The sequence below is a fragment of the Filicampus tigris genome, chromosome 6 (genome assembly GCF_054856515.1).
Source record: "Filicampus tigris isolate MCC_2025a chromosome 6, RoL_Ftig_1.0, whole genome shotgun sequence".
NCBI classification, from domain to species: Eukaryota; Metazoa; Chordata; class Actinopteri; order Syngnathiformes; family Syngnathidae; genus Filicampus; species Filicampus tigris.
The window spans coordinates 20483947-20508442 of NC_141222.1; the positions used below are offsets into that span (position 1 = coordinate 20483947).

At 38.8% G+C, this 24496-nt stretch overlaps 2 protein-coding genes across 3 annotated transcripts in view; both read left to right on the forward strand.

The window, feature by feature from the left end:
• Positions 1-18650, forward strand: part of LOC147146189 (protein-glutamine gamma-glutamyltransferase 2-like) — a 36210-nt gene extending 17560 nt beyond the window's left edge. Inside the window, exons 2-16 of one of the 2 annotated variants that reach the window (XM_086032426.1) lie at positions 10799-10939; positions 11012-11179; positions 11526-11759; positions 12435-12553; positions 13240-13368; positions 13499-13676; positions 13848-13986; positions 14064-14167; positions 14430-14572; positions 14653-14752; positions 16266-16411; positions 16794-16923; positions 17010-17170; positions 18188-18324; positions 18400-18650. In XM_086032426.1, the coding sequence (XP_085888552.1) occupies positions 10924-10939; positions 11012-11179; positions 11526-11759; positions 12435-12553; positions 13240-13368; positions 13499-13676; positions 13848-13986; positions 14064-14167; positions 14430-14572; positions 14653-14752; positions 16266-16411; positions 16794-16923; positions 17010-17170; positions 18188-18324; positions 18400-18544 (2049 nt within the window). In that variant the 5' untranslated portion in view covers positions 10799-10923 and the 3' untranslated portion in view covers positions 18545-18650. Of the gene's footprint in view, positions 1-10702; positions 10940-11011; positions 11180-11525; positions 11760-12434; positions 12554-13239; positions 13369-13498; positions 13677-13847; positions 13987-14063; positions 14168-14429; positions 14573-14652; positions 14753-16265; positions 16412-16793; positions 16924-17009; positions 17171-18187; positions 18325-18399 lie in introns of those variants that run through there. The other variant, XM_086032425.1, reaches the window with a different exon arrangement.
• A 2415-nt stretch (positions 18651-21065) lies between these two features.
• The window catches only part of sdk1b (sidekick cell adhesion molecule 1b), a 325525-nt gene continuing 322094 nt past the window's right edge, over positions 21066-24496 (forward strand). The window contains exon 1 of the mRNA XM_086033471.1: positions 21066-21390. The gene's annotated coding sequence lies outside the window, so the exon portion shown is untranslated. The remainder of the gene's footprint in view (positions 21391-24496) is intronic.

A 24496-nucleotide genomic window follows, 5' to 3' on the forward strand; every position in this document is an offset into this window, starting at 1 on the left:
TACTCTCCACTACGGGGAGCCCTTAACCATCAGAATGACTATAACGTGGACCTCCACATACTCGCGGTTCGCCAGCCGCTGATTCACATATTCGCGGAATTTTTTTAACCAATTCTTTTTTTTGTTTTGTTTTGTTTTGTTTTGTTGGGAACAAACCGATTTTCGGTGGAAGACGCATATATGAGGTTTATCAGATTTTTTAGGGTAAAAAAAAAAAAAAATCCCAATGCATTTCAGTGGACATCAATTATTTGTCTATTTTCGCTAATTGAGGGCCTGCATGGTCCATATTCACCACAAATAGTGGAGGTTCACTGTACTCTATTAGGTTTAAAAGTTAGGCTAGATCAGGGATGGGCAGATTGATGGATGGAGGAACGGATGGTTTGATCTTTATTAGAATATTATGTACAGTATATATGATGGTGGTTATAGAAATGCTGCTGACAGCTGTCTGTGTGTAATGCATTTGGATAGTTTGACACTCACGCTGATGTTTGTAGTTTATTTGTGTTTACTTTTTACTGAAGGGTAAACGGCTTAACAACCAGCATCATTGTTACAGATATTGTTGGTATGCAGGAATATTCCAGGTTCATGTAGAAAATGTATTAGTTATCTTTGCCTAAGTAACCCTTTTTTTTAAATCTTGTGAACCACTTGCTGTGGTTCTGTTTTATTGATCAAGCAGGTCATATTCTGTTGATCAAAATATTTAAAAGGGGCATTGAAAAGTAAATTGATATTGGACATTTTTTCTTGGCTATCCCACAACACAGGCTTTATGTACTTCTATACGATATCTGCTATGACAACAAACCTCATAACAATAATATTAAGTAATATTGAATTTGCCCGCGGCTTGGCAACATTGACATAATTTGGCCCGCAGTACATTTTTGTTGCTTCGCTTGTATTCATTCTCATTTCCACGTACAGTTAGAAAAACACATACAATAGCAAATGCTTTTAAAGCCAAATTTACTTTAAAAGCACAAATAATACAATATTGGGTCTTTTGAAGCATTGAACTGGTTACACATTCAAGCGGCATACAACAGTGCAGTGCTTAGTTGTGCTTTATTGCGCTGACATTATTTCAAAATGTGCTTTTTTTTTCTTTGCAAATCATTTAAAGTTATGAAAAGGTCTCGTGGAGTCCCTTTGACAGAAATACAATCTAGGACGTTCTTGAATCATTGACAAGGACATAAGCATAGTGTCAAAGGCATTCATATTTCATATTTCATATTTTTATGTGTCATTCATGAAACGCGGGTGTTACCAATGACACTGACTTCTTTTGCTATTCATTCAGCTGGTGGCATACCTTTGTGATACTTGATTAATTTCAACTATCACTGTTTTTAAAAAAATATATAAATTATACCTCAGCCTTACTCACATGGCCGAATAGATTCTCTTATAAAAAGTGTAATCCTGACAAAAAGCACCAGAAATTACAGAATAAAAATGAATGAAATGAACAATGAAATAACCTCACATTAGTGTCAAGGCCTGACTTAGATTGAGAATTTGAATGGAATGAAATAAATGGAAAAAGACACGCTCGCAACTGTTGTGCCCCAATGAGGACCTCAACAAAATCTACAATTGAATGTAAAAGTGTCTCGCACGCACAAGGTTACTGTAGTTTTTATGAGCGTGGGCCAAATGCTCCTGATGTTTATGTGTGCTTTGTCCTCAGCCAAGGTCCATGTGATTTTGTGTGCAAAGTTTTTCATTGTCAAACTCTAAAGTCTCCGCTCCAAATACTTCATCAAAATATTGACAATGTTTACACATTAATCACTTGCATAAGACTGCGGAGTGCCAGGCATCTATTCGGTGCAACACCGTAGAGAGGAGGCCTTTTTATTTGTACGTAATGTATTGTATCAAAATTATAGTAGTTCATGTGATATTAGATATCATGTCATATTAGAAAACTGGTTCTCAAACATTTTACACTTAAAACTGCTTAAAAGGTATTTAGCACTATAAGTACCACCATGATGACCAACATTAAAATATGGGAGCGTAATAGTCCTAAGTCTTCTTAAAAAAATGAAGCAGAGGATTTATTCCAAAAAACAATACATATTTAATATTATTGCATGTTTACCTAATGTCACTTTAAGTTTTTACTTTAACTTTAAATCAGCTTTATATATAATTTTCTGCTTCAGTTTGGTCATAGGAGATATATACACATACACACACATTAATACACATTAATACGTGTATATATATATATATATATATATATATATATATATATATATATATATATATATATATATATATATATATAGTATCTAATTCTGTTGTTTCATGAAACTCAAAAATTTGAAGTGATAAAGTGACAGAATTGGCATTATTGTTGCGATCCGATTTGATGATTTACGGTCTTACGTTTACGTTCCACTTGTTTGGTATAATTTTATGAAGTGATCATAGTGAGTGCTTAAAAAAGAGTAAGTCAAAGTGTTATTAAGTTAAAAACTCTAAATGAAGTACATAAACTGTCTTCCATATTGATTCATTGCTCATTTGCCTTTGTATTAGCTTAATGTATTAGCTTGTATTAGCTTTTTAAAATATTGCTCAGCAGTCAGCCCTAATGTAAATGTAATTCAATTCTTGAGCCTTGTGGTATAATGGCAAAAGCAAGTCACATTCAGACACACATTTTTAACAAACAAACAAGACAAAAACAACACCCTGCATAACAAAACTGTTAAATGGACCAATCTGCAAAGACATGCATGTTATTGCACTACATGGCCAAAGAGGACGCTGTTGACTAAGATTTGAAGAGTTCTTAAAAGACGAGGAAAGCGCTATCTCTTGTGCTTCTTTTCTAAAATTCTTGGAAGGCACAGTCAGGGATCACTAACTATAGTTAGTACGAGTGGCGAACCAAAGAACATTACGTCCTGTACACACGCACATATATTCAAAAAAATGACAGCATTCCCTCTTCAGAGATGCTGCAGTGTGAATCATGTGTAGGTCAAACTGAGCTCTAAAGTAAATTCACCCAAATAGCAGCACCCTCTACCTCTAGTGTAATTAGCCTAAAAGCATTCTCATCAGGCTTGCAACAACACACGCACACACTCCCTAATATAAGACTTTCACTCCTGCAAGGCGCGAATGCTTTGGCTGTGTTGCCTTGCCGTGCGTGTGTTTGCATGAGCCATTTATATGCTAATGAACGTGGAAGGCCATGTCGAGTAGTGAGAGGGCTTGTGTCAGTAGAAGAAGAGGAGGAGGAGGAAGAGACATGCAGATAAGACATGCATTGGCTTTCTTTCCTGCAAAAAAGTCATCACAACACATCTTACGGCTTCACCTGAACTATGTTTATCCCGCCCGACCTCCTCCTGCACCTTTTCTTTGCTGTGATTGTGATGAAATATTGTTATTGTCTGGATGCTGTCTGACTGGAGGTATTTCGGCACCAAACGTAGAACACCCCCCCACCCCCCGGACCTGACGAAAATGCCAAGGTGGCTTGAGTGACAGGCCCGCACTCCACTCTGCACCACGTGCGTCTACCTGTCTGCTGCCTCCACTGAGAGACATCAGACGGATTAGAGCCAGCGGGATGACTGGCAGCAAACATGTTCCATTTGCGCCTCACCTTTATTTGGTTTTTTTCAATTTTATTTTTTCTATATGATGGCCGTGATTGTTTCAAAATACTAATTGATTTCTTTTTTATTTCATGTGACAGTCACCTAAACTGAGCCAAGAGGGATTAGCATGAATAGGCTAGGCTATGCTAGGCCAGGCTAGGCTAGGCCAGCCTATAGATGAAGGTGCATCTCAATAAATTTGAATACCATGTAAAACTTAATACATTTCAGTAGTTCAATTAAAAACCGCAACTAATATATTGTATACTATATTAAATTGTCCAATGTTCAAGTTATGCGTGAGCCCTGTGAAATTCGCCTAGCAACAAGTGGCCACAACACAAAAAAGATGATGATGTGGCTGCTAAGTTTGATAATTAAAAAGATTTTCATTTATTTGATTTATTATATGGGCAGCATGGTGAAATAGTAGTTAGTGTGTCCGCTTCACAGTTGGGTCATGGATTTGAATCTCAGGTCCCCCAGTGTGGATCATATTTCCACAGGATCTTCCGTCTTACCTCCCACATTCTTAAAGAATAAGAATAAGAATAAGAATAAGAATGCCTTTATTGATCCCACAGTGGGGAAATGTTCATTGTTACAGCAGCAAAGCTATAGGACACACAGGGACGGCGGCATAATGTAGCCATTAATGTATAACATTGACAGCAAACATTCGTGCATGTTTAGGTTCACTGAAGACTAAATTGTCCATTCGTGTGAATGTGAGTGTGATAGGTTGTTTGTCTAAGTGTTCTGCGATTGACTTGCGACCAGTCCAGGGCACGCCCTTCCTCTTACTCAAAGTGAGCACCAGCTAACCTGCGAACCTAATGAGAACAAGCACGAAAGAAAATGGATGGATGGAAGGATTTATTATGCTTGTTTTAGCCCACGGGCAAATCACATTTGTGTAGTGTCATAATATAGGTTTGGCAGTAAACCACAATTTCTTTTTAATTATTATCATTAATTTTTTTTTGCTGCCAGTGCACTTTATAATAGTTCCAAATAAATTTCAAATTAAGAAAATTTAGGTCTGACATGAGGAGAAAGTCTATAACAGGTTCCAACTTTGCGGTCCCATTATTTCCTTTTTTTAATTAATTTTTTTTTTTTTTTATAGTTAGTAACTATATTTTAGTTAAACTCTCATTTATATTGGGTGTTATTACACTGTCGACCACTAGATGGTGGCACACTTATTTAGTGCAAATTTGAAGGAAGAACCAAATATAAGGTATTTCAGCACAGCCTAATTTGTGTTGAAAATCATGGTAAATGGTAAATGTACTTACAGTATATAGCACTTAATGCCATCTACTTGAATCCAGATTTTTTCACCTATAGAAAGCGATTGCTGTAGGTTCATTTTATAATGACATCTTTGGGGATGACGTCTATTGTGAGATGATGACTTCAGTTTATTTCTTTGGGAAAAACAGGATTTATTTACTGTAAACACATATAGGGATCGGTACACTGTGACACTAAGATTTTTGTGTTATCCATGTCTCTTATCCTCTCTCAATATATTACGTGTTTAATTTTTTTTGTATTATTTAAAAGTGTGTTGGAAGGCCTCTCATAAAAAGTAAGCACCGTTAAATAGGAAGTTTCTCTCTCGTAGATTTCACTTATTGCAGGGGTGGTTTCGAATGTAAATGTAAATGTAAAAAAAAAAAAAAAAGTCTGCATACTAAACGCCCATCTGGGATTGGATAGCCCTGGGCTGCAAGGCATAGTGGTCAGTGTCAACTGTCTGTGGTAGAGTCCAAAAGTAAAATCAGTTGTCCAATGTGTTTTACTTTCCCTACCATATTTTTACGTTAGTGTTTGAGATCGATGGATTTCCTTTGTCCTTTTTCAGACCTCTGCATAGACAAAGGGGATCTTTTCTTCCCGGATGTAATTTACTGGGCTTGTGAAATAAATGGAGCCAAAAACAGTCAAGCCTGCTAAATACGACCATGCCGTAAACAATGACAAACAATCGTAAGTTGCGCGAGTCGTAAATGGATTACTGTCTGCACCAGTAGAGGTGGCAACCAGTGCCCGTCGTTTAGAGGCGATAACAGCAATAACCGACTTCAAGCTTGTAAACATTAACCCCTTTCACACTGCCCTTATGGAAAATTGCTGCAGCAGAGGCATAGCAGGAGATGGAGAGGATTTTGTGTCGCGACATTTCCATCTCTGTGGTGTGCGTTCACATCCTTCAGATGATAATAAATTGCTTTCAACAGTTCAACCCCACGTCCCGCATCGGTGCCTTACAAACATGTAACGCAAAGTGTGTTTCCATTCTTTCCTTTGTTGTTTCATTTCGGAATCTTTCTGCTCTTTTTCAAACAGTTTCTATTACACCTCTCCAATGACTGGACTTGTGGTGTCTGAGGTCAACAGTGGGCCATATAAGATGTGTAGACTATGTACAGTATTGATGTGGGGGCTCCGACCTCACTGCCAGCAACTCCAAAGCTTAACAGTGAAAAATTGGCAGCGGCAATAATAACTTAGCCTGGGGGTACAATAGACTGTGGGCTCTCAGGTGGATGCTGAGGTGGACCGTTTCAAAATGGGATATCAATAGCAGCAGTACGGCGGCCAGAAGGGCAGTCGTGACCTCAGAGCCTCGCCATGATTCAAAGTGTTTTCTGGCTATAACTCTCAGGAAAAAACAGCCAAAGTGTCGGAGCTCACTTTTGGCCCATGATTGCTTTGAGTAATAGTTGCTGGGATTTGGAAACACGATGCAGGAAAGAAGCTCTGGCCATCTGTCATACAGGAGTGTTTGAACAGTGCAACCAAAAGTCAGCATGAAAACAGAAGCCCCTTCCGCATTGCTTTTAAAAACAGGGAATGTACTTTTCACCTTTTTTTTACTGTTCCGTATAAACCGGCATCTTACAGAATAGGAGGATTTAGTATTCCCGTGATTGTTATGCCTTTGGAAGTCATTTCAGAGCTGCAACAGAGGTGGGATGGTGTCTCTGCAGTCTGTGTAAGGTTTGAAGTTTAACACCTAAAACTCACTTCCTCCGCCGCGTTGAGTTGAAAGCAATGGTTAATGTTTGGGTTGACTTCCGCTTTAAGTGGCGTATTTTTCCCCCCCAGCAGGTTTTGCTTAAATTGCGAATTGTACGACCACAGTGGCATCGACGTTCCGCTGTGAGAGCCTCATTCCAGGAAATAGCCAGCTCCCAATCATGTGAAATTACAACTAGGACTAAATCATGTGGGATTTTTCTGACAGCCATTGTGTGTGTGTTTGATTAGTTCTTATGTTGTGTTGGACATTTATATCCTGGGATAAACTCTGTGTGTGTGTGTGTGTGTTTCTTTTGCCCCTATCTGAAATGGCATCCTTGTTGTTTTACCTTCCATTACTCACTCTTTATGTTTGTATGGTATGTGTGTGCATGTGTGTGAGGAAAACTACCATTTGGGGAAAACCAATTACCACAGGTAAATAACATAACCCAGCGCTTCTGGATTTAGCCAAAACAATGAATTTGTAAAGAAGGAAAGGCAATGGAATAAAAACGACCTACACCCCCACCCCCATACACACTTGCACGTCTACCTTCCCACATGCTTCATAAAAGCCGAAAAGTTCACATCTATGAAATATTACCTTATAAAACTGCTGTCAAATCATCCCTCAGAACTCCTTCATAAAGAAGCATTATTATGATTATGAGCTTACCACAGTGCAGATTTACAATTTATGAAAACGAAGATTTCTAGGGAAAATTAGGAAGGGGGGGGATGTAAAGTACAGGCCCTAATTAAAATGCAGCATTTACGGTGTGAGAGGAGGATGGGTGGATGAAAAAGTGTCGGCATTAGCGGCGCGAAGGATGGGGGGGGTTATCTTGTTTTTCCAGGAATTTCCTCATTTCAAATCTTCATTAGTCCCTCGCTCACTCTTCCCTCACAACATTCAAGTTGTTGAAGTCTTGATTAATTTCAACTCTTTTATCCAGTTGTTGCAGAGGGCATCCATCTTTTCTTTATTTTCGTCAAGCTTCTTTCTGCTCTCCGTCTTTAAATGTAGGCTAAATATTTTGCCCTGGCCATATTCATTTCAACAAAAAAAAAATCATCACTCAATGCCAAACTTTGGTCATAGCATTGCACGTGTCATAGTCTGTCTTTCGAGTTTGGGTTTTGACCTTGTTGTGAAATCCGCTGTACAAATAAAATTGTATTGTATTGTATTGTATTGTATTGTATTTAGTTTCATGTTTTTCCTTGTGTTCCTTTTTCTGTCTCTTGTTAAGTTATTGAGTTCACCTGTGCTTGTCATCCCGGTCCCTGGTGTTAGCCAATCAGCTCCCTCCTCCCCTCTGTGTCTGGTCCAGGTGTTCCTCGTTGTATCGTCAACTTGTCTGTATTTAGTTCCCCGCTTTCTTTCAGTCTTTGTTGGTTTGTTGTCATTTGTCCTTAGTCTGTTGTCAAAGTCAACTCAAGTCCTGTCCTAGTGTTTCTTTAGTTTGATTTTGATTCTTGTTGTTTTGGAATTATTGTGTGTATTGTTGGTTGTTGGCCTTTTTGTTTTAGTTTAATTAAATACTTTAGACAGCACTTGATTTTTACCTCCTGAATTTGGGTCCTCTATCCCGCACCCGTGACAGAACATGTCTTTTATAATGTGATAATCAGGCCTGGGGAGTAACGGAATACACGTATCGGCATTAGGTATTTACGGTAATTTAAAAAAAATAAATATCATCGTTGGGGTTACAGAAAAAAACTGGTAATTAGGGCACATATCATAGTATCATAGTCATCATATTGGGATTGGGTACTGAAGAATGTTCCCTCCCGTTTGATAACGGACATTTTCGGACATACATTATATGATTGCACAGACTGGCTAACACTTGTCGATGAAGTGTTTGCTGTCGCACATTCCCGTCCGGGTAAAAACACACAGCTAAGGGCTGTAGTAGAACTGGATAAGTGGGATAGAAAAGTGGATGCATACCGTAGAAAATGAAATAAAACAGAACAGAAATCATTCTGTGTCTAGTAGTAGACACGTGTCAACTTTGTCGAAGAAAGATATTTGAACATTTACTTGACGGCAGATTAGCATCAATGTATGCTGCCATGCTGAATGATTTTGAAGGTGTCAGTCCAAAATGACATTTAGCATTTGGATCTCAATCGATTGTGTGATGGTGTACCTAATTATGTGGCTGGGCTGTGGCGAGTATGTAAGCAGATGTTTTCATTGACATTTCCATCACAAGTGTTATGCAATAACCATACCATCTATTTTTACAAGCGGGTGTAACGAACCGCCAGAGATAGAGGGCTCTTTTTGAATATTCGCTTTGCAATAGTTGCTGACAAATGTTTGGGGTTTTTTTTTTAGGCTGGTCGGGTCAGAGAAGATAAAAAAAAAATATTAAGCAGCACAAGTTATTGGTTTTATTTCAGTCTATTCCAAACTGAAAACAAATACATCAATAGAGCAGACAGTCTGCAGAACTCTTTTTGTGAAGTTTCATAATTATATGCATGAACCGTATTTTTCTCTTGCATGAAGATAGGAAGTCATGTTAAATTCAATACTGAAGGCACTGTGTTTAAAAAAATGAGGGTTAGTATTTGTACAAAAACAAAATTCAGGACAGCAGTACAGGTATTTTCTTTTGGAATACAGTATTTATACTATATATGTATATTGTAGATTTTTGTTCTGTTTTGTGTGTGTGTATTTTTTGACTGCTTGTTTGAAATTAAACAAACAAATAAATAAATGAATACAGTAAACACAAAAAAAAATATATATATATATATATATATATATATATATATATATATATATATATATATATATATATATATATCTAGATAGAACAACAACTAACGGGAAATGGCTAAGTTTGGGCCTGTTGCATTTCTATTAATCACGGATACCTGGCTACATGTTCATATTCCCCAGTGCAACTGTACTGGAGGCTAACGGCGGCACAAAGTGAAGTTGCATCTCAGATTATGGTGTCCAATAATGCGCAGACTACATCTAATGACCCTAGTAAGGATAAGTGGTTCAGAAAATGGATGGGTGGATAGCAAACGCTATGACACTTAATAGTAATTAATACTCGTTGGAATACAAACGGTCACATCTCGTTGAAGTTTGCTATCACTATTGTGAGTGAATTCTTTTATCTTTTTATTTATTTATTTTTTAATTTGGGCTATGAAAATGGCTTCACATGACCATTAGCACTAAAATGTTAAGGTCCTGCATTTATTTAAAATTAGTGTGTGTGTGCGTGTATATGTGTGCATTGTTGAAAGGTCACTGCTAAGTAAATTATTCTGTGAGTGATTTATTCTTTGAAGTATTAATATTAAATATATATACAGTAGAATCCTCCTTCGTGCATTCGTGCTGTTATGTGTGTGACAGATTTTTAAAAATAGGAAAGATAAATTGTTCACTGCTCACGAGGAAGGAGCAGAGGAAGGAAATAAAAGAAATTTTTGACATATCATTTTATTCTGCCACTACAGATAATACTGTATGTGGTGTATGTGTTGTGATAACATTTGTTGAATGTTGTTAAAAGAAAACTGAGCCTGAGTCATTTCTTATTTAATTAGATTTATATTTATTTATCCAAGATATTTTATTGTTCTACATTTCAATGCAATTGTTTCATATCTTTGAGAACTCAAAGATATTTTGTACTTCAAAAAGATGTAGTTTAATTATTTGCTCTAACATCATCAGTATGTCAGTGGCCTTTAAAACAACAACAACATAGTTTCTGGGTATATATATACATATATATCTATATATATATATATATATATATATATATATATATATATATATATATAAATAATTATATATATAATTATAATATATAATTATATATATATATAAATAATTATATATATAATTGTAATACATAATTATATATATATATATATATATATATATATATATATATATATATATATATATAGATATAGATAGATATAGATAGATAGATAGATATAGATATATAAAACACAGACTATCATGAAATACCAATTATGAAGCCAGTAGGCTTCTCTAACACCAGGCTTAGCAAGTTTTCTGGGCAAACTCTGATGTTGGTGTGCGTTTTATATTGCTACAGAGTGGGAGGGTCAGCCTTGATCTGTATAAATAAACGACTGGGACGCACGGTGAGACAAGTGACTGGGACGCACAGTGAGACAAGTGACTACTTGAAGACGTAACTTTTTGAGAAAAGAACCTGCGATGGCAAACAACAAGAGTGAGTCTCTACTCATCACACTATCCGTCTTGTTCATAAAACGTATGCTAATGTAACTTCATCTGTCGTTAGCTACTATTGTGGCCGTGGACCTGAGATGCCGTGAGAACAACTCGGCTCACCGCACCCGGGAGATTGACCTCGAGCGCTTGATTGTGCGTAGGGGTCAGTCCTTCTCCATCTCAGTGCAGTGCTCTGGGGATGTGCGTGAATGCACGGTGGCTTTTGACCTCCATCTTGGTGAGTAAAGTTTGAACCTGAAGTGCCTGCATTGAGCAGCGCAACCATTTGTGGGGATATTGTATGTTGAACAGTATTTTCTGTTTTATGGATGGAACCAATGAATACAGAGGTTTATTGTACCTCCTTTGATGGAAGAATATCAAATTATTTTGCCTGTATTGAATCACAATTTTCTGACAGACAACGCTGAAATATCATTGTGAAGTACTTTGCAAAGCTACTATCTGTCATCACAATGCTAACACGTACAGTCATTTTTGTTTATAGGACACTCATGTGGAAGGTTGTGATATATTACAAACATTTTTTACTTTGCAATTATTTTTATTTGTTGTTTCCACAGGCAAACGGGAGGAGACTTTGATCAGCGTTAGGAAGGAGAAAGGCAGCCGTAACGACTGGTGGTTTACACAGCGTAGAGCCCATGATGAACTTCTGCTGACTCTGTACAGCCCAGCGGATGCCATCATCGGCCTTCACCGTCTGACTGTGTCGCTGGTGTGCTCAGCTACCGGACGTGTGCTGGACACCGACGGGAGAAGCACGTTCCACCTGCTCTACAACCCGTGGTGCAAAGGTGAATCCAGCAAGAGTCCCGGTTGTCAACTGTAACTACTTGTATTTTGATTGTTGCTTTTGATTTTTGTGACATTTTGTACCACAGAAATGTCTGAAATATATGTGTATGTATTATAAAGGGGTGTACATCGCTCCAATAAATGATGATCGATACGTTTCCCGATACATGGGATGCAATACGATTCAAAGACAGTTCGATTTTATGGTGGAATCATTCCATTTGGTTTGATTCAGTGGGATTACGGTTTGATGCGAAGATCGACTGGTTAGCACGTACGCCTTACACTGCGGAGGTCGTGGGTTCGAATCCGGCCCTGGCCTTTCTGTGTGGAATTTGCATGTTCTTTGCATGTTCTCCCCGTCCCTGCGTGGATTTTCTCCGGGTACTCCGGTGTCCTCCCACATTCCCAAAACATGCATGGTAGGTTAATTGATCACTCTAAATTGCCCCTAGGTTTGATTGTGAGTGTGAATGTTTGTTTGTTTCTGTAAACCCTGCGATTGGCTGGCAACCAGTTCAGGGTGTACCCCACCCGCTGCCCGAAGACTGCTGGGATAGGCTCCAGCACGTCCGTGACCCTTGTTAGGATAAGCGGTTTGGAAAATGAATGGATGGATATATATATTTATATATGTAAATATTTATATTTGTGTGTGTGTGTGTGTGCCACAGATGATACCGTGTATCTTGATGATGAGAGGCTCATTCAGGAATATATTATGAATGAGAATGGGATCATCTACATGGACAACTGGGATGCCATCACTCGCAGACGTTGGAACTTTGGACAGGTACACACACACACACATACACATATGTATATATATATATATATATATATATATATATATATATATATATATATATATACACACACACACATAATCATATACATATTATATAACATAATATATACATACAGTGCCCAGCACAAATAACACCCCAACAGGTTTGTAAGAACACTTTTAGTTTCCTTTGAGAATTGAGAAAGATTTTTTTTCCATGGGATACTATACTACAAAATACTGGCCATTGAATGCAAACAAAATGTGTTCATTTGTACACACAAAAAAGTCATTTTCTTAACAAATTTATTAAAGACCATGTTGCACAAATAAGCAGACCCCGAAAAAAAGACCGACAACTTGTTCATTCCAGGCCTAGCTGACATGTTGCTGTCCATAAATGTCATACAAAATACTAGATCTAGTTGTTTCTGGGGTTTTTTTTGTGTGCATTTTTTGCATTCACTAAATTGATTAAACTTAAGATTTTGTCATTTATAATTTATATTATCAACCTTACTTTCACGTTATGAGTTAAACACATATTGTACAAAAAAATATGTTGTCAAATTTTTGTAAATTATTTTGATGTTCATTGTGATATGTGTGTATTGTTATGTATATGCGTCTGTGCTCCTTAGCTTTCTCTATTTTCTATATCCTCATACTGTATTTACATCTCCCCGTCACAGTTTGAGAACAGAGTGATGGACATTTGTTTTGAAATCCTGGACAACTCCAACGAGGCTTTCAGAGACTCGAAGAAAGACCTGAACCAAAGATATGACCCCGTCTACGTCAGCAGGATTCTCACTGCCATGGTGAGGACGACCATAACCACCACACCTCCCCGAAAAAAGAACATTCCCATTCATTTATGGTTGTCCATAACAAAATGCGACCATCAAGAAAAAGTACCACGAAAACACACCCTTCAGTATGTGTGTCTAGGTGAATGCCAATTGTGACAGGGGCGTGCTGCAAGGCTGCTGGGAGGAGCCGTACTCCGATGGAATCGCACCTTACAGATGGACGGGCAGCGTTTCCATCCTCCAAAAGTGGAGCGACGGTGGAGGCAAGCGGGTGAAATACGGCCAGTGCTGGGTCTTTGCTGCTGTCACCTGCACAGGTGAGCCATTGGCACGTCTCGCTGCCGCTGACCAGTCTATTGTTGTCACCTTAGCATTTGGAAGCCTGAAAGCTGTTATTAGCATGTCATCTCAATGTAAAGGCATCATTCCTTTATCTTATAGATTTGTGGGATCGAGAACACTGAGATTTTTGTATGCTCTTTATACAGTGCTGCGCTGCCTGGGTATCCCAGCACGAAATATTACCAACTATGAGTCTGCCCATGACACTGATGGAAACCTTTCTTTGGACTACCTGGTCGATGAAGACCTGAATATTATTAAGAAAGGACGCTCAGACAGCTCATGGTAGCAAACAGCAGGCAAAATATAGATCCTCTTGTCAATTGTATTGTCATTCATGCCTCTCTCAATCTCTGTTTTAGGAACTTCCACTGTTGGGTTGAGGCCTGGATGAAGAGGGATGACCTCCCTCACGGAAATGACGGCTGGCAGGTTTTGGACCCAACTCCTCAAGAACTGAGTGACGGTACAGTCCACTTATTTGTGATCCGTGTAAGGAGATTGTGGCCATTTTTGAGGCTGTCACCCTGATGATTTCGTTACGATCACAACTGAAACCAACTGACGCCTCTGTGTGTACGATTGGGCAGCTTACATTTTACTGAAATGGTGAAACGGCCCAGGTATCCAAATACCATTACCGTTTGCCATAATTTACTCTACCGCAATCCAATGCCATTATTTAATTTGCATCAAATTTGATGCTTAAATGAGCTTTTTGTTCCTAGGTGACTTCCGCTGTGGTCCATGTCCTGTTCAGGCCATCAAGGAGGGAAATCTGGGCCTCAAGTATGACGCTCCATTTGTATTTGGTGAGGTGAACGCTGATGTCATCTACTGGATGGTCCAAAAAAATGGCCAACGTCAGAAGGTGCCGCAATGTTCATCCTTTTCCACCCCAAGAAAAGCTTGTATGTATCTCATTGAAAATGATGACACTTTGTGTTACAGATCAGAGTGGACCAGTCCAGTATTGGCAGGAACATCAGCACCAAAAGTGTTTTCGGCAATCGTAGAGATGATGTCACTGAAGACTACAAATATCCTGAAGGTTAGTCAACAGAATCTACAATGAATGCAGTAATCACTCCTCCATCTCAGAGGTTATGTTCCAGACTAGTAAGACCAGCGCCACGATAAATTAAATACGCGATATAGAAATACCCTATTTAGCCACACCTTAAAGAGGAAGTCAACCCAAACATATTTTTTTCAAGAATATGTTCCCGGCAGGCCTACTAGTTGAAACACGGCATTGTGATTCATTTTGCGGTTATGAAATACAAGATAAGCAGCAAAATGCACATGTTTTTAGCCATCTCTGGGGGCGGCCATTTTGTCTTCTGTCGACTGAAAATGACATCACAACTGCTCACAACGACCAATCACGGCTCAGATTCAGAAAACAGCTCAGCCAAAATGGCCACCCCCAGAGATGGCTAAAAACGAGTGGATTAACACTTATTCCACAAACACAATATTTATCAGAATGCCCTGCTTCAACTAGTGGGCTTGCATTGAACGTATTCTTGGAAAAAAAAAATCTTTGCTCGCCTGTTTTCTAATGCTGAGCCGTGATTGGTCATTACCTTAGCTCTGGGTAGTTGTGATGTCATTTTCAGTCGACAGAAGTGACAAACTGGCCGCCCCTGGAGATGAATAAAATGAGTGGATTAACTCTTATTCCACAAACGCAAAATTTATCAGAATGCCTTGTTTCAACTAGTGGGCTTGCATAGAACATATTCTTGAAAAAAATTGGGTTGATTTCCTCTGTAAGCATGTTTTCATGGCAAACAAACTTACGGTAACTTATCATCTCACAATACAGTATACATCAATAAACATGCCCATAGATGTACACAATAAAATGAGCCTCCAGCCGTTGCTTCCCGTTGGCGTAAAAAGCAGGACTGACGTTCAAAAATCTTCAGCAAAAATTAGGCTGAGCTGAAATACTTCCTGTTTTCATTCTTCTTCTTTCAAATGTACATAGGGTCAATCGAATTAGTTTGTTACCATCCAGGGAATTACACCCAAAATAAATGTAAGGCAGAACAAAAAGAGTTGTATGAAAAAAATCTGCAAATGTTGCAGGACTGCAAACCTGGAACCTGTGATGGAATTTATTACAGGTAGCTATTTTATGACTGTGAATGTAAGCGTAACTCCTTCTTCTGTCTGTCTTCTGTCTATATGTGCGCTGGATGGATGGATGGATGGATGGATGGATGGAGTTAGCATAGTGTGTCTAATTTTTTACTTTCTTTCAAATGGTTTGGAATCAGTGATTGATTGGAAACCAATCCAGGGTGTAGTCTGCCCCCTTCAACCTAAATCATCTGGGCTAGACCCTAACCTCTTTGTGACTCTGAACAGAACAAATGGTATGGAAAATGGCTGGATTAATTAAAACGGTATACTATTGGTAGTGTCGTTTTTCAGTGCAAAATGACTTTCCACTCACTGTCCAATTTGCTTGCAAACTGCAGCGTTTGTCTTCAATTGTCATGTGACTGTAGCCATGGTGTAATTATCAAGGGCTGATTAATTTTCTTCATCAGGCTCCAAGAAAGCGAGAGAGGTATACCAGAAGGCTCAACGTGCAATCAGAGAGCCATCCCCCGAGACGCCGGAAGCAGTGAAAGTTTCGTTGAGTGTCAAACCCGGAAAATTTCTGTTCGGATCAGACGTTGAAATTGTCGTCGAGGTATGGCACACTAAGCAACTGATGAATGAATACAAGGATACACTAATGACACACTCACAGGATGGTGCAAAACCTTTGTAATAACTTTTACGTAGCATTGTTGTTTAGTATTTTTGTCTTATGATAAGGTTAGCTTTGAGAGACTGTCCAAAAAACGACTCATTCTTTGACTTGCTTTTCCTCGTAAATAAAAAATAAACAAAAATTTGGGGATAATGGGTTTTCGGGTCAAAATTAGAGTCATTTGCATCCGAAACAAAAAAAAAAAATACAGTAAATGAGTAATCAGCACATGAAGAGTGAGTCAGTAGTTTGGGTGCATTCTGTAGAAGGTCATGTACAGTCTTGGAAATGATTCCAAATGACATTTCGCCAAATGCAGTTGATGAACGAAGGAGGAAAAAAAGCTGATGTTCGTCTGGTCATGGCAGTCACAGCAGAAACATACAACAGTATACACCTTGGGATGTTGCTGAATGAAACCAAGCAGGTTTCTGTGCAGGCCAACCAAGGTTGGTAGCTTTAAAATAGAAGTGGAAGAAAAAAAAATGCCCGACACCTTTTTCTGCATTTTTGACCTTCACCAAAACGTGTCCAGTTCACAAGGAGGTGGTGCGAGTGCGCTACGACGACTACGTCAAGCATATCTCTGGGCAGCAAAAACTCAAGATGACAGCGTTGTTGAAGGCCGGGGGACTGAGGAGACCCGTCATGGCTGTGGGCATAATGTCACCCATCATGCCTCAAGTCCTTGTTGAGGTGGGTGCACGCTGACAGCACACCATTGCACCATGCCCGCTTCTTAAAAGCACATATCCAACATACAGACACTCCAAAGTGTACATTATGTTCTAGTAATTTTCCAGAGCAGCTTTACAATTGGTTTAAAGGCAAAGTCAACCCAAAAATGTAGCTCCACTGGTCATTTTCAATTTAATGGGCTTTAAGTGTTTAAGCTAAAAAAAATAACTAATAATTCTATGGTCACAAGGGGTGTTGTTTGCAGTCTTTCTGGTGGCACCTATTTGGACAGGAACAATGGTTGTTAGTGTGTTTGAATGATGTTAGGATTATGAGAGAGTCCTTAGTAGGGCTGGGACGATACACTTTTGTCCCAATCCGATACGGATCCTGATACGTGGGTTGTGATCCGATACGTATTGCGATATTTAAATGTTATAAAAATATTTCAAAAACTGAGGCATGTGTTTCCAAAGTTTTAACCTAAGTTCCATTTGACATTTATTCAAGTGTCACAATTGAAAAGTGCATAAACTGTTCCAGTAACTGTTCCTGATACACAGGAGTGCAATAAATAATACTCCATTCACAAAGCTTAACTTTAAGGGCCTCAAATGTTCCAAAAGTATGTTATAGAACGTGCAAAACCTAACAAAACATAAGTTATCAAAAGTATCGATACTCCATCAACGTATCGATACTTGGTATCGGCATAAAAAGTATCGAGATACATCGCGATACGATATTTTTTCGCAGCTCTTGTCCTTAGAAATATTTCTATCCTGTAGCCTTGGTTTTCTCTGGCGGCACCACTAGTAAACAACTATTTATACAACTATTACGACATCTACTCTGAAATAGAAAAAAAAAATCCCTAAACATTTTGGGGCATATCTGGTGGCATTACCCCGGAGACAACAAGTTTCTGTCATAGTTTTCAGTGCAACTCATAAGTAGTCAATTCTTTTCCTGCTGCCCATTGTTTACGAACATTACAAAATGGCCTATTGGATTTGTTCAATTGTCTCTTTATAGGTTTCTGGTAAGACCTATCGAGGAAAACAAACAACATGCTCCATCTCCTTCACCAACCCCCTGAAGGTGCCTCTGAAGGGGGGCGTTTTCAACGTGGAGGGGGCCGGCCTCTTGGCTGCCACTGAGGTGAAGGTCAAGTAAGTACAGACTCGCTAAGCTTTGTTGTCCTTCATCACCCATTCGATAGCTAAAACACTTCTTCTGTCATTCAGCGGCAACATCGGTCCGGGCCAGAAGGCGTTGGTCAAGATGGCCTTCATACCGGTTCGGTCTGGTGTCAGGAAACTTCTTGTTGACTTCTTCTCAGACGGGCTCAAAAACGTGAAGGGAGATGCTACAGTGATGGTTCGCAAGTGAAGGAAGTAAATGAAATCAACAAAATAATTTTCGGCCCTGATGATGATCTTTCCTCGCAATGTCTTCAGTGTAATAAAAAAACAGCACAATAAAGCAATAAAGCAGTTTTTATTTGTCATTATTTGAATTTGACCGACCGAGCTCTGAACCTGTCTTGCATCGAACGCTGTGCAAGAGCCAGCTGGGATGGGATGAATCATAAGTGCGAATCTGGGGTGATAGTATCAACAGACGCAAACAAGTAATATATTTGCGATTTGAAAAAGAATTTGCCCGGTCACGCTAATGAAGCTATCGCACTTTGTATCCATGTTTTTTTCCGTCGGAAAGGCTCGTTGGCGATGTAACACCGCTTATTCCAGAATTTTTAGGATTAAAAATGATTTTCAATTACTTTTTTTTTTTTTTTCCAACTATATTCATAATCTATGTCAATTAACTGCATATTTTCACTATTCGCAGGCCAGCCTGGCAAATAGCAGGAGTCCACTGCAAACACTATCTCTGCCATTTTTCTCAGCCACGAGTTGAGCAAACAGTCATTTTGCCTCTAAGAGCACTTTTGCCTCGATAGCACGAACAACAAGCTGTCACTCCACCGCAAGGCTGTTGATTTCATCTTCAAATACCCCGGCCTCCCTTTAATCGTTTGACACACATTTTTGGCTTGGAGATCTTAATCAGACTAATCCTGGATTACAAGGCCCCTATCACAAATTATTTGAATGATAATTATGTATGTGTGTGTGCGTGTGCGCGCTTGCGATAAGAGCAATTATACGTAGCATATTTGAAGCTGGCTGTGCCTCCTGGCTCCACTATAGCGTCTGGTTTTGGTTGCCTGATACTCTGTCAATAAAGTTGAAAGCCGTAATTGCATGCTGGAATATCTCAGCGTCCACTGGATTCTGCTCCTACGGCTCTTTTCTGTTATTTCTGCCGCAAATATTCTGGGAGTGACAGCCATGTAATAACACAGTAACTGTATTCGTCTAGGTGTAACGGCGTGACACAAACACGCACACACGCGCGACCTCTTTCACCTGTTTCCTATGCTAAAGTCGAGGCTTTTCTGCATGAGTGAGCACACACAATCCACACGTCTGAGTAGCCACCAGCAAGAACGCACACCCGTACCGAGCCACGTCTGCAGAGGGCTATCGCAACAAAAATATTTAATTTCTGTAATGCCCTTGCATGTGGGAAAGGAGAGCCACAGGTACCAATGCTCTTTTCAGCCGTTTATTGAAGAGAGCATTAATACGCCCTTTAAAGCACACTGGCGCCTGAGCTGCTGTCGACCACAGCTTATGTCCAAGCACTCACTCACACACACACACACACACACACACACACACACTCAAATGTAATTTCAACTTGAATTACTTTCTAATATCTGGTCGGATTTATATTGGCTATCCACAGGTTCTTCACTGAAAGAATTTTGAAAAGCTCCCAACGAAAAGTATTTACAGTCGTTGTAATTTTATGTATTGCATGTTTTGAAAGAAGATCAATTGTGACTAAATGTTAAGTTCTGCTTGTTTGTTAAAGCAGAAGTCAACCCAAACATATTTTTGAAAGAATATGTTTCATGCAGACCCACTAGTTGAAACATGGAATTCTGATTAATATTGTGTTTCTGGAATATGAGTTAAGTAATAAAATCCACCCGTTTTTAGCCAACTCCTGGGGCGGCCATTTTGTCACTTCTGTCGACTGAAAATGACATCACAGTTGCTCAGATCAATGACCAATCACGGCTCAGCTTCAGAAAACAGTTGATCCGTGATTGGACGTTATCTGGGCACTGAGGGTCTGCGGTGTTATTTTAAGTGGACAGAAGTGACAAAATGGCCGCCCCCAGAGATGGCTAAAAACAGCTGCATTTTGCTGATTTCATATTAATCATATTGCCTTGTTTCAACTAGTGGGCCTGCATAGACATATTCTTGAAAAAATATGTTTGGGTTGACTTACGCTTGAACAAAGAACCGTTTCATATTCAAATCCCTCTGCTTGTTTTTTTTTCGTTTTTTTTCTAACACTATTATTGATACTCTGTACACAGTACACAAATACACTATGCAGTATTTGCGCCATCACATGATCGGATCAGTGATCTGTGATTGATTTTTAAAATCCGCCTATTGGTGATCGGCCCCAAAAATCCTGATCGTGTCAAGTCTATTTTTTGTGTGTTCAATTTTCAACTCATTTCCACTTTTCCCGCTCTTACTAATATTAAGTAGTGCTGCATTCAAGATTACTTGGAAGTCAGAGATGTTGCATTTCCAGATTCCCATCAATGTTCCAGATTAAGTGTCACGATCTGCGATTTTGTTGATTTTATTTGGATTTGTTTTGGTTTTGTTTCATTCTGTCATGTCTGTTTTGTGTCCCTTGTCTATTCATGGGTTGTCTACTCGTTAGGTTGTCATCTCCACCTGCCCTTGTCAACCCTGTTCCTTGTGTCTATCAATCAGGTCCCTCCAGCCACTCGTGTCTTGCCCAGGTGAGCCTCGTTGTCTCATCAATTTGTTTGTATTTAGTTTCAGTTGGTGGTGGTTTGTTGTTATTTCTGTCAAACGTCACGTAGCTTTAGTCATGTAGCTTTAGTTTGTTTGTTTTTGTTTTTTTCAAAATTATTTTATACTCGGGAGGGTGGTACCCTATCGCCCGCTAGTGACGAACCGCCACTGCTTCTAAGTCGGGTCACCCTTACGCTCAAGTGAAGTCACGCGTCAGGTTTTTACGATGTTGTTGTTCCTGCAGGATCGGAGGACCTAAAGAGGCCTCACAGAACGAGCAGAACTCCATGGTGAAGAAAGTCCACCAAGTCACCAGTGAGTATCCCTGAAGAACTGTCAGAGCTTGTCTTGAATGGGATGCGATTGGCATTTTGGGGTGTTGTGGTGCAGTGTCACAGCCCAAGCGGAACTTCACCTCTCAACTTGGGCACCACTGTATATTTAATTCTCTCACAAATGAATTGGACTGACTTTATTATAATGCAAACAGTGTACATACTGTACTGTGTGTGATTTTTGGAAGAGTGAAGAAAAAAAGTGCATTTGTTGGAGTCTGTGTTCTCTAGTGGAGTCCAATAAATGAAAAGCTTGTGTGATATCAAAAAGTATAAAAACAAGCACCCGTGCTGCTAGTTTGAAGCTGAGAAGGAAGCAAAGAAAAATATGACTCAACCCTTGCGGTGGTTATTTTTACGTCTTTGCTTCCATGCTGTTAATAATAATTCGTTCTGAAGAACATATCACCGCCTGTCACACATAACCTGAACAACCTGCTATCTCGGACTGTATACGTGGGAAGTGACTACTGTACATGATTAGTATGGTAGTGATCATCATAATTGGGGAAAGTGTTCATTTGTACACCTACCAGTAGGTGGGGCTGCCTAGAAATCAGTCGTGGGCGATTGCTTGTTTCATTTCACAAAAATACATAAGTCATATTAGACATTGAGTTCAGCTTTCATGGCCATAAAACTCACGAGCAAAATAAAGAGAATCGGAAAGAAGTGTTTGTAGTACAAATAAAATATGTAAGAGAACACTCATAAGAAGCTACACTGGGCCAAAAATCACTCCCAGACACTTACATGAGGACTAACTAAATTCATGATGTCACTCATCGGGTCACACCCCTTAAAGGCAAGCACAACTCTGGTTGTTGTGACTTTTGGTGTGTCCTAATACAGTACCTAAAGAAATGAATTTCTCGACATCCTCATTAACATCCGTTGGGAATTTTTTTCTTTATTAAAAACCATGGTAGACATTTTTCATTGGGAGGCATATTAAAGTTTTTGGGTTCTGTTGTAAAGTCCTGCTGTTTCTTTTTCGCATTCTGTTTGTTCTTTTTTACGTGTACTGAAAGTTCAACCAGTTTCTCCAATGTACGTTTTATTGCATGTTTTGCATGGGATTTCGTAAATGATGTTGCATTTTTTTTTTTGTCGGGTGTTATGGCATCTTTTGGGTGCACAAGTTGTTGTCGTAATTTCTGATTTGGTTTTATTGCAGTGTGTATTTGGTATTTTCTCATGACGCGTCGGACGGGTTCTGTGATTCCTCTGATGTGTGGAAGTGTTATGATGTCCTTGTTTTCACTGCCGATTGCTGGTTTTGTTTTTGTTTTTCTTGCTTTTTTTTCCCCTGTTGGTTCTGTCTGGCTTGTTGTTTTCCTTTGTTGATGGCCCATCTGGGGTATTGGCAGAGTGTGAGTGTGTGCTGTATGTGGTTTTCTTCCTGCAAAAATCTGAAAAGTTGTAATTTTACTGGGGAGAAAAAAAATGTAAGAAAAACATAATATTATCCATCCAATTTACAAGAAAAAGGACAGTATATTAACAAAATAAAATCACTATTATGAAAACAAAATAAAAATATAACAAGAACAGAGCTGGAATTTTATAAATAAGAATAAAAAAAATCATATGAAAAACAAGTGTATAAAAAAAGGTTGTAATTTTCTATGAAAAGTTTGAATTTTGAACTATATAGCAAAAAAAATGAGGAAAAGGACACATTTGTAAAGCTAAGATATGAAAGTCTGAATTTCACAAGTATTCACTCAGATTTTCGATTAAGGTAATACATTCAACATGTTGTCACCTGTGCCACAAAAAAGGTCATTATTGTCGTCTGTTATGATGTTAGTTCAGTTGTATAGGGTTCTTACTGCGGAGAGTTTGTGTGCTGTGGGATGTTCTGACGTCCAGAGGAGATATTGATCTGTATGTGTGGGTTTCCTGTGTATTGTGATTTTTTTTTTTAATTTATTTTATTTTTTTTATACTGCCGTCTTCGTTGTGGTGAATATTTAGGTCTAAAAACGATATGGTCTGGTGTGCGTCTTCTTCATGTGTGAATTGTATGTTCCCGGTGTTGAGATGGTTGAAATAGGAAGATCATTGTCCAAACAAAAGAAACTTGAAACTCACTTAACGATTAAGAAGACAAGATTGACATTATTGGATTTGATAATATGATTTATAATTACACTGTGCAAAACAAGTTAATTTATTAGTGACAATTTATAAGTTTGACATTTCATGTGCTTCTTTAGACAACAAACTAGTTGCGTGCGAGTCAACCGCATCTCGGGTGATTCGAGCCAAGTCGTGCACTCAGTTGCTTCAAGACACGATAAATCAGCAATCAAAAGAATAAGCCCAACTCTGAATATTACAAGAACAAAGTCTGAGTTTTACAAGAGAAAAGCTACACGAAATTTTAAGTTTAGTCAGAGTTAAAATTTTACGAGAAAAAACGTTTACCGGACGGATTAATTTTACTTACTACTGCTGCCAAGCAAGGCACTCCATTTCAACTCAACTGCTTCAAAAAACAATTAATTACAATTAAATTCCATGCAACATAATTCTTAACAATCAGTTCATTGTTTATCATGCATGCATGCATGCCTTGTTCCTCATATTGCTCCTAATGGACGACCAATCCAGGGTGTCCAATCCAAGCCTTGAGACGGACGTGCTAACCAGTAGACCACCGTGCCGCCCTCCACTTACATCCTTAATAGAAAATCAGTATACCAATCCCAAAAATTTCCCTGGAAAGAATAAAGGGACATTTTCAAGCAAAAAATAAATCATTATCTGAGTATGATCTAGGCAAATGAAGAGGCGCATCTAACAATATACGTAAGAGTGGTAAGAAAACAAACCCCACAGTCCTCATTCGCGCTATAGAAGATTGATCAATGGATTAATACCTTCCTTCATTGGCTTAATAGCACCAGCACGACTCATGATGAAGAAAAAAATGAATCAAGAAAACATGCCCAGACATTGAAGGGAGTTTCCCCACTTTGATTTTGAGTAGGAATGAATGAATCCAGTCCTCAGTGGGTTTCTTTTGATCAGCCTTTTTATCCCGATTTGAAGATTTTCAACTGGAATGCTGAATTTGA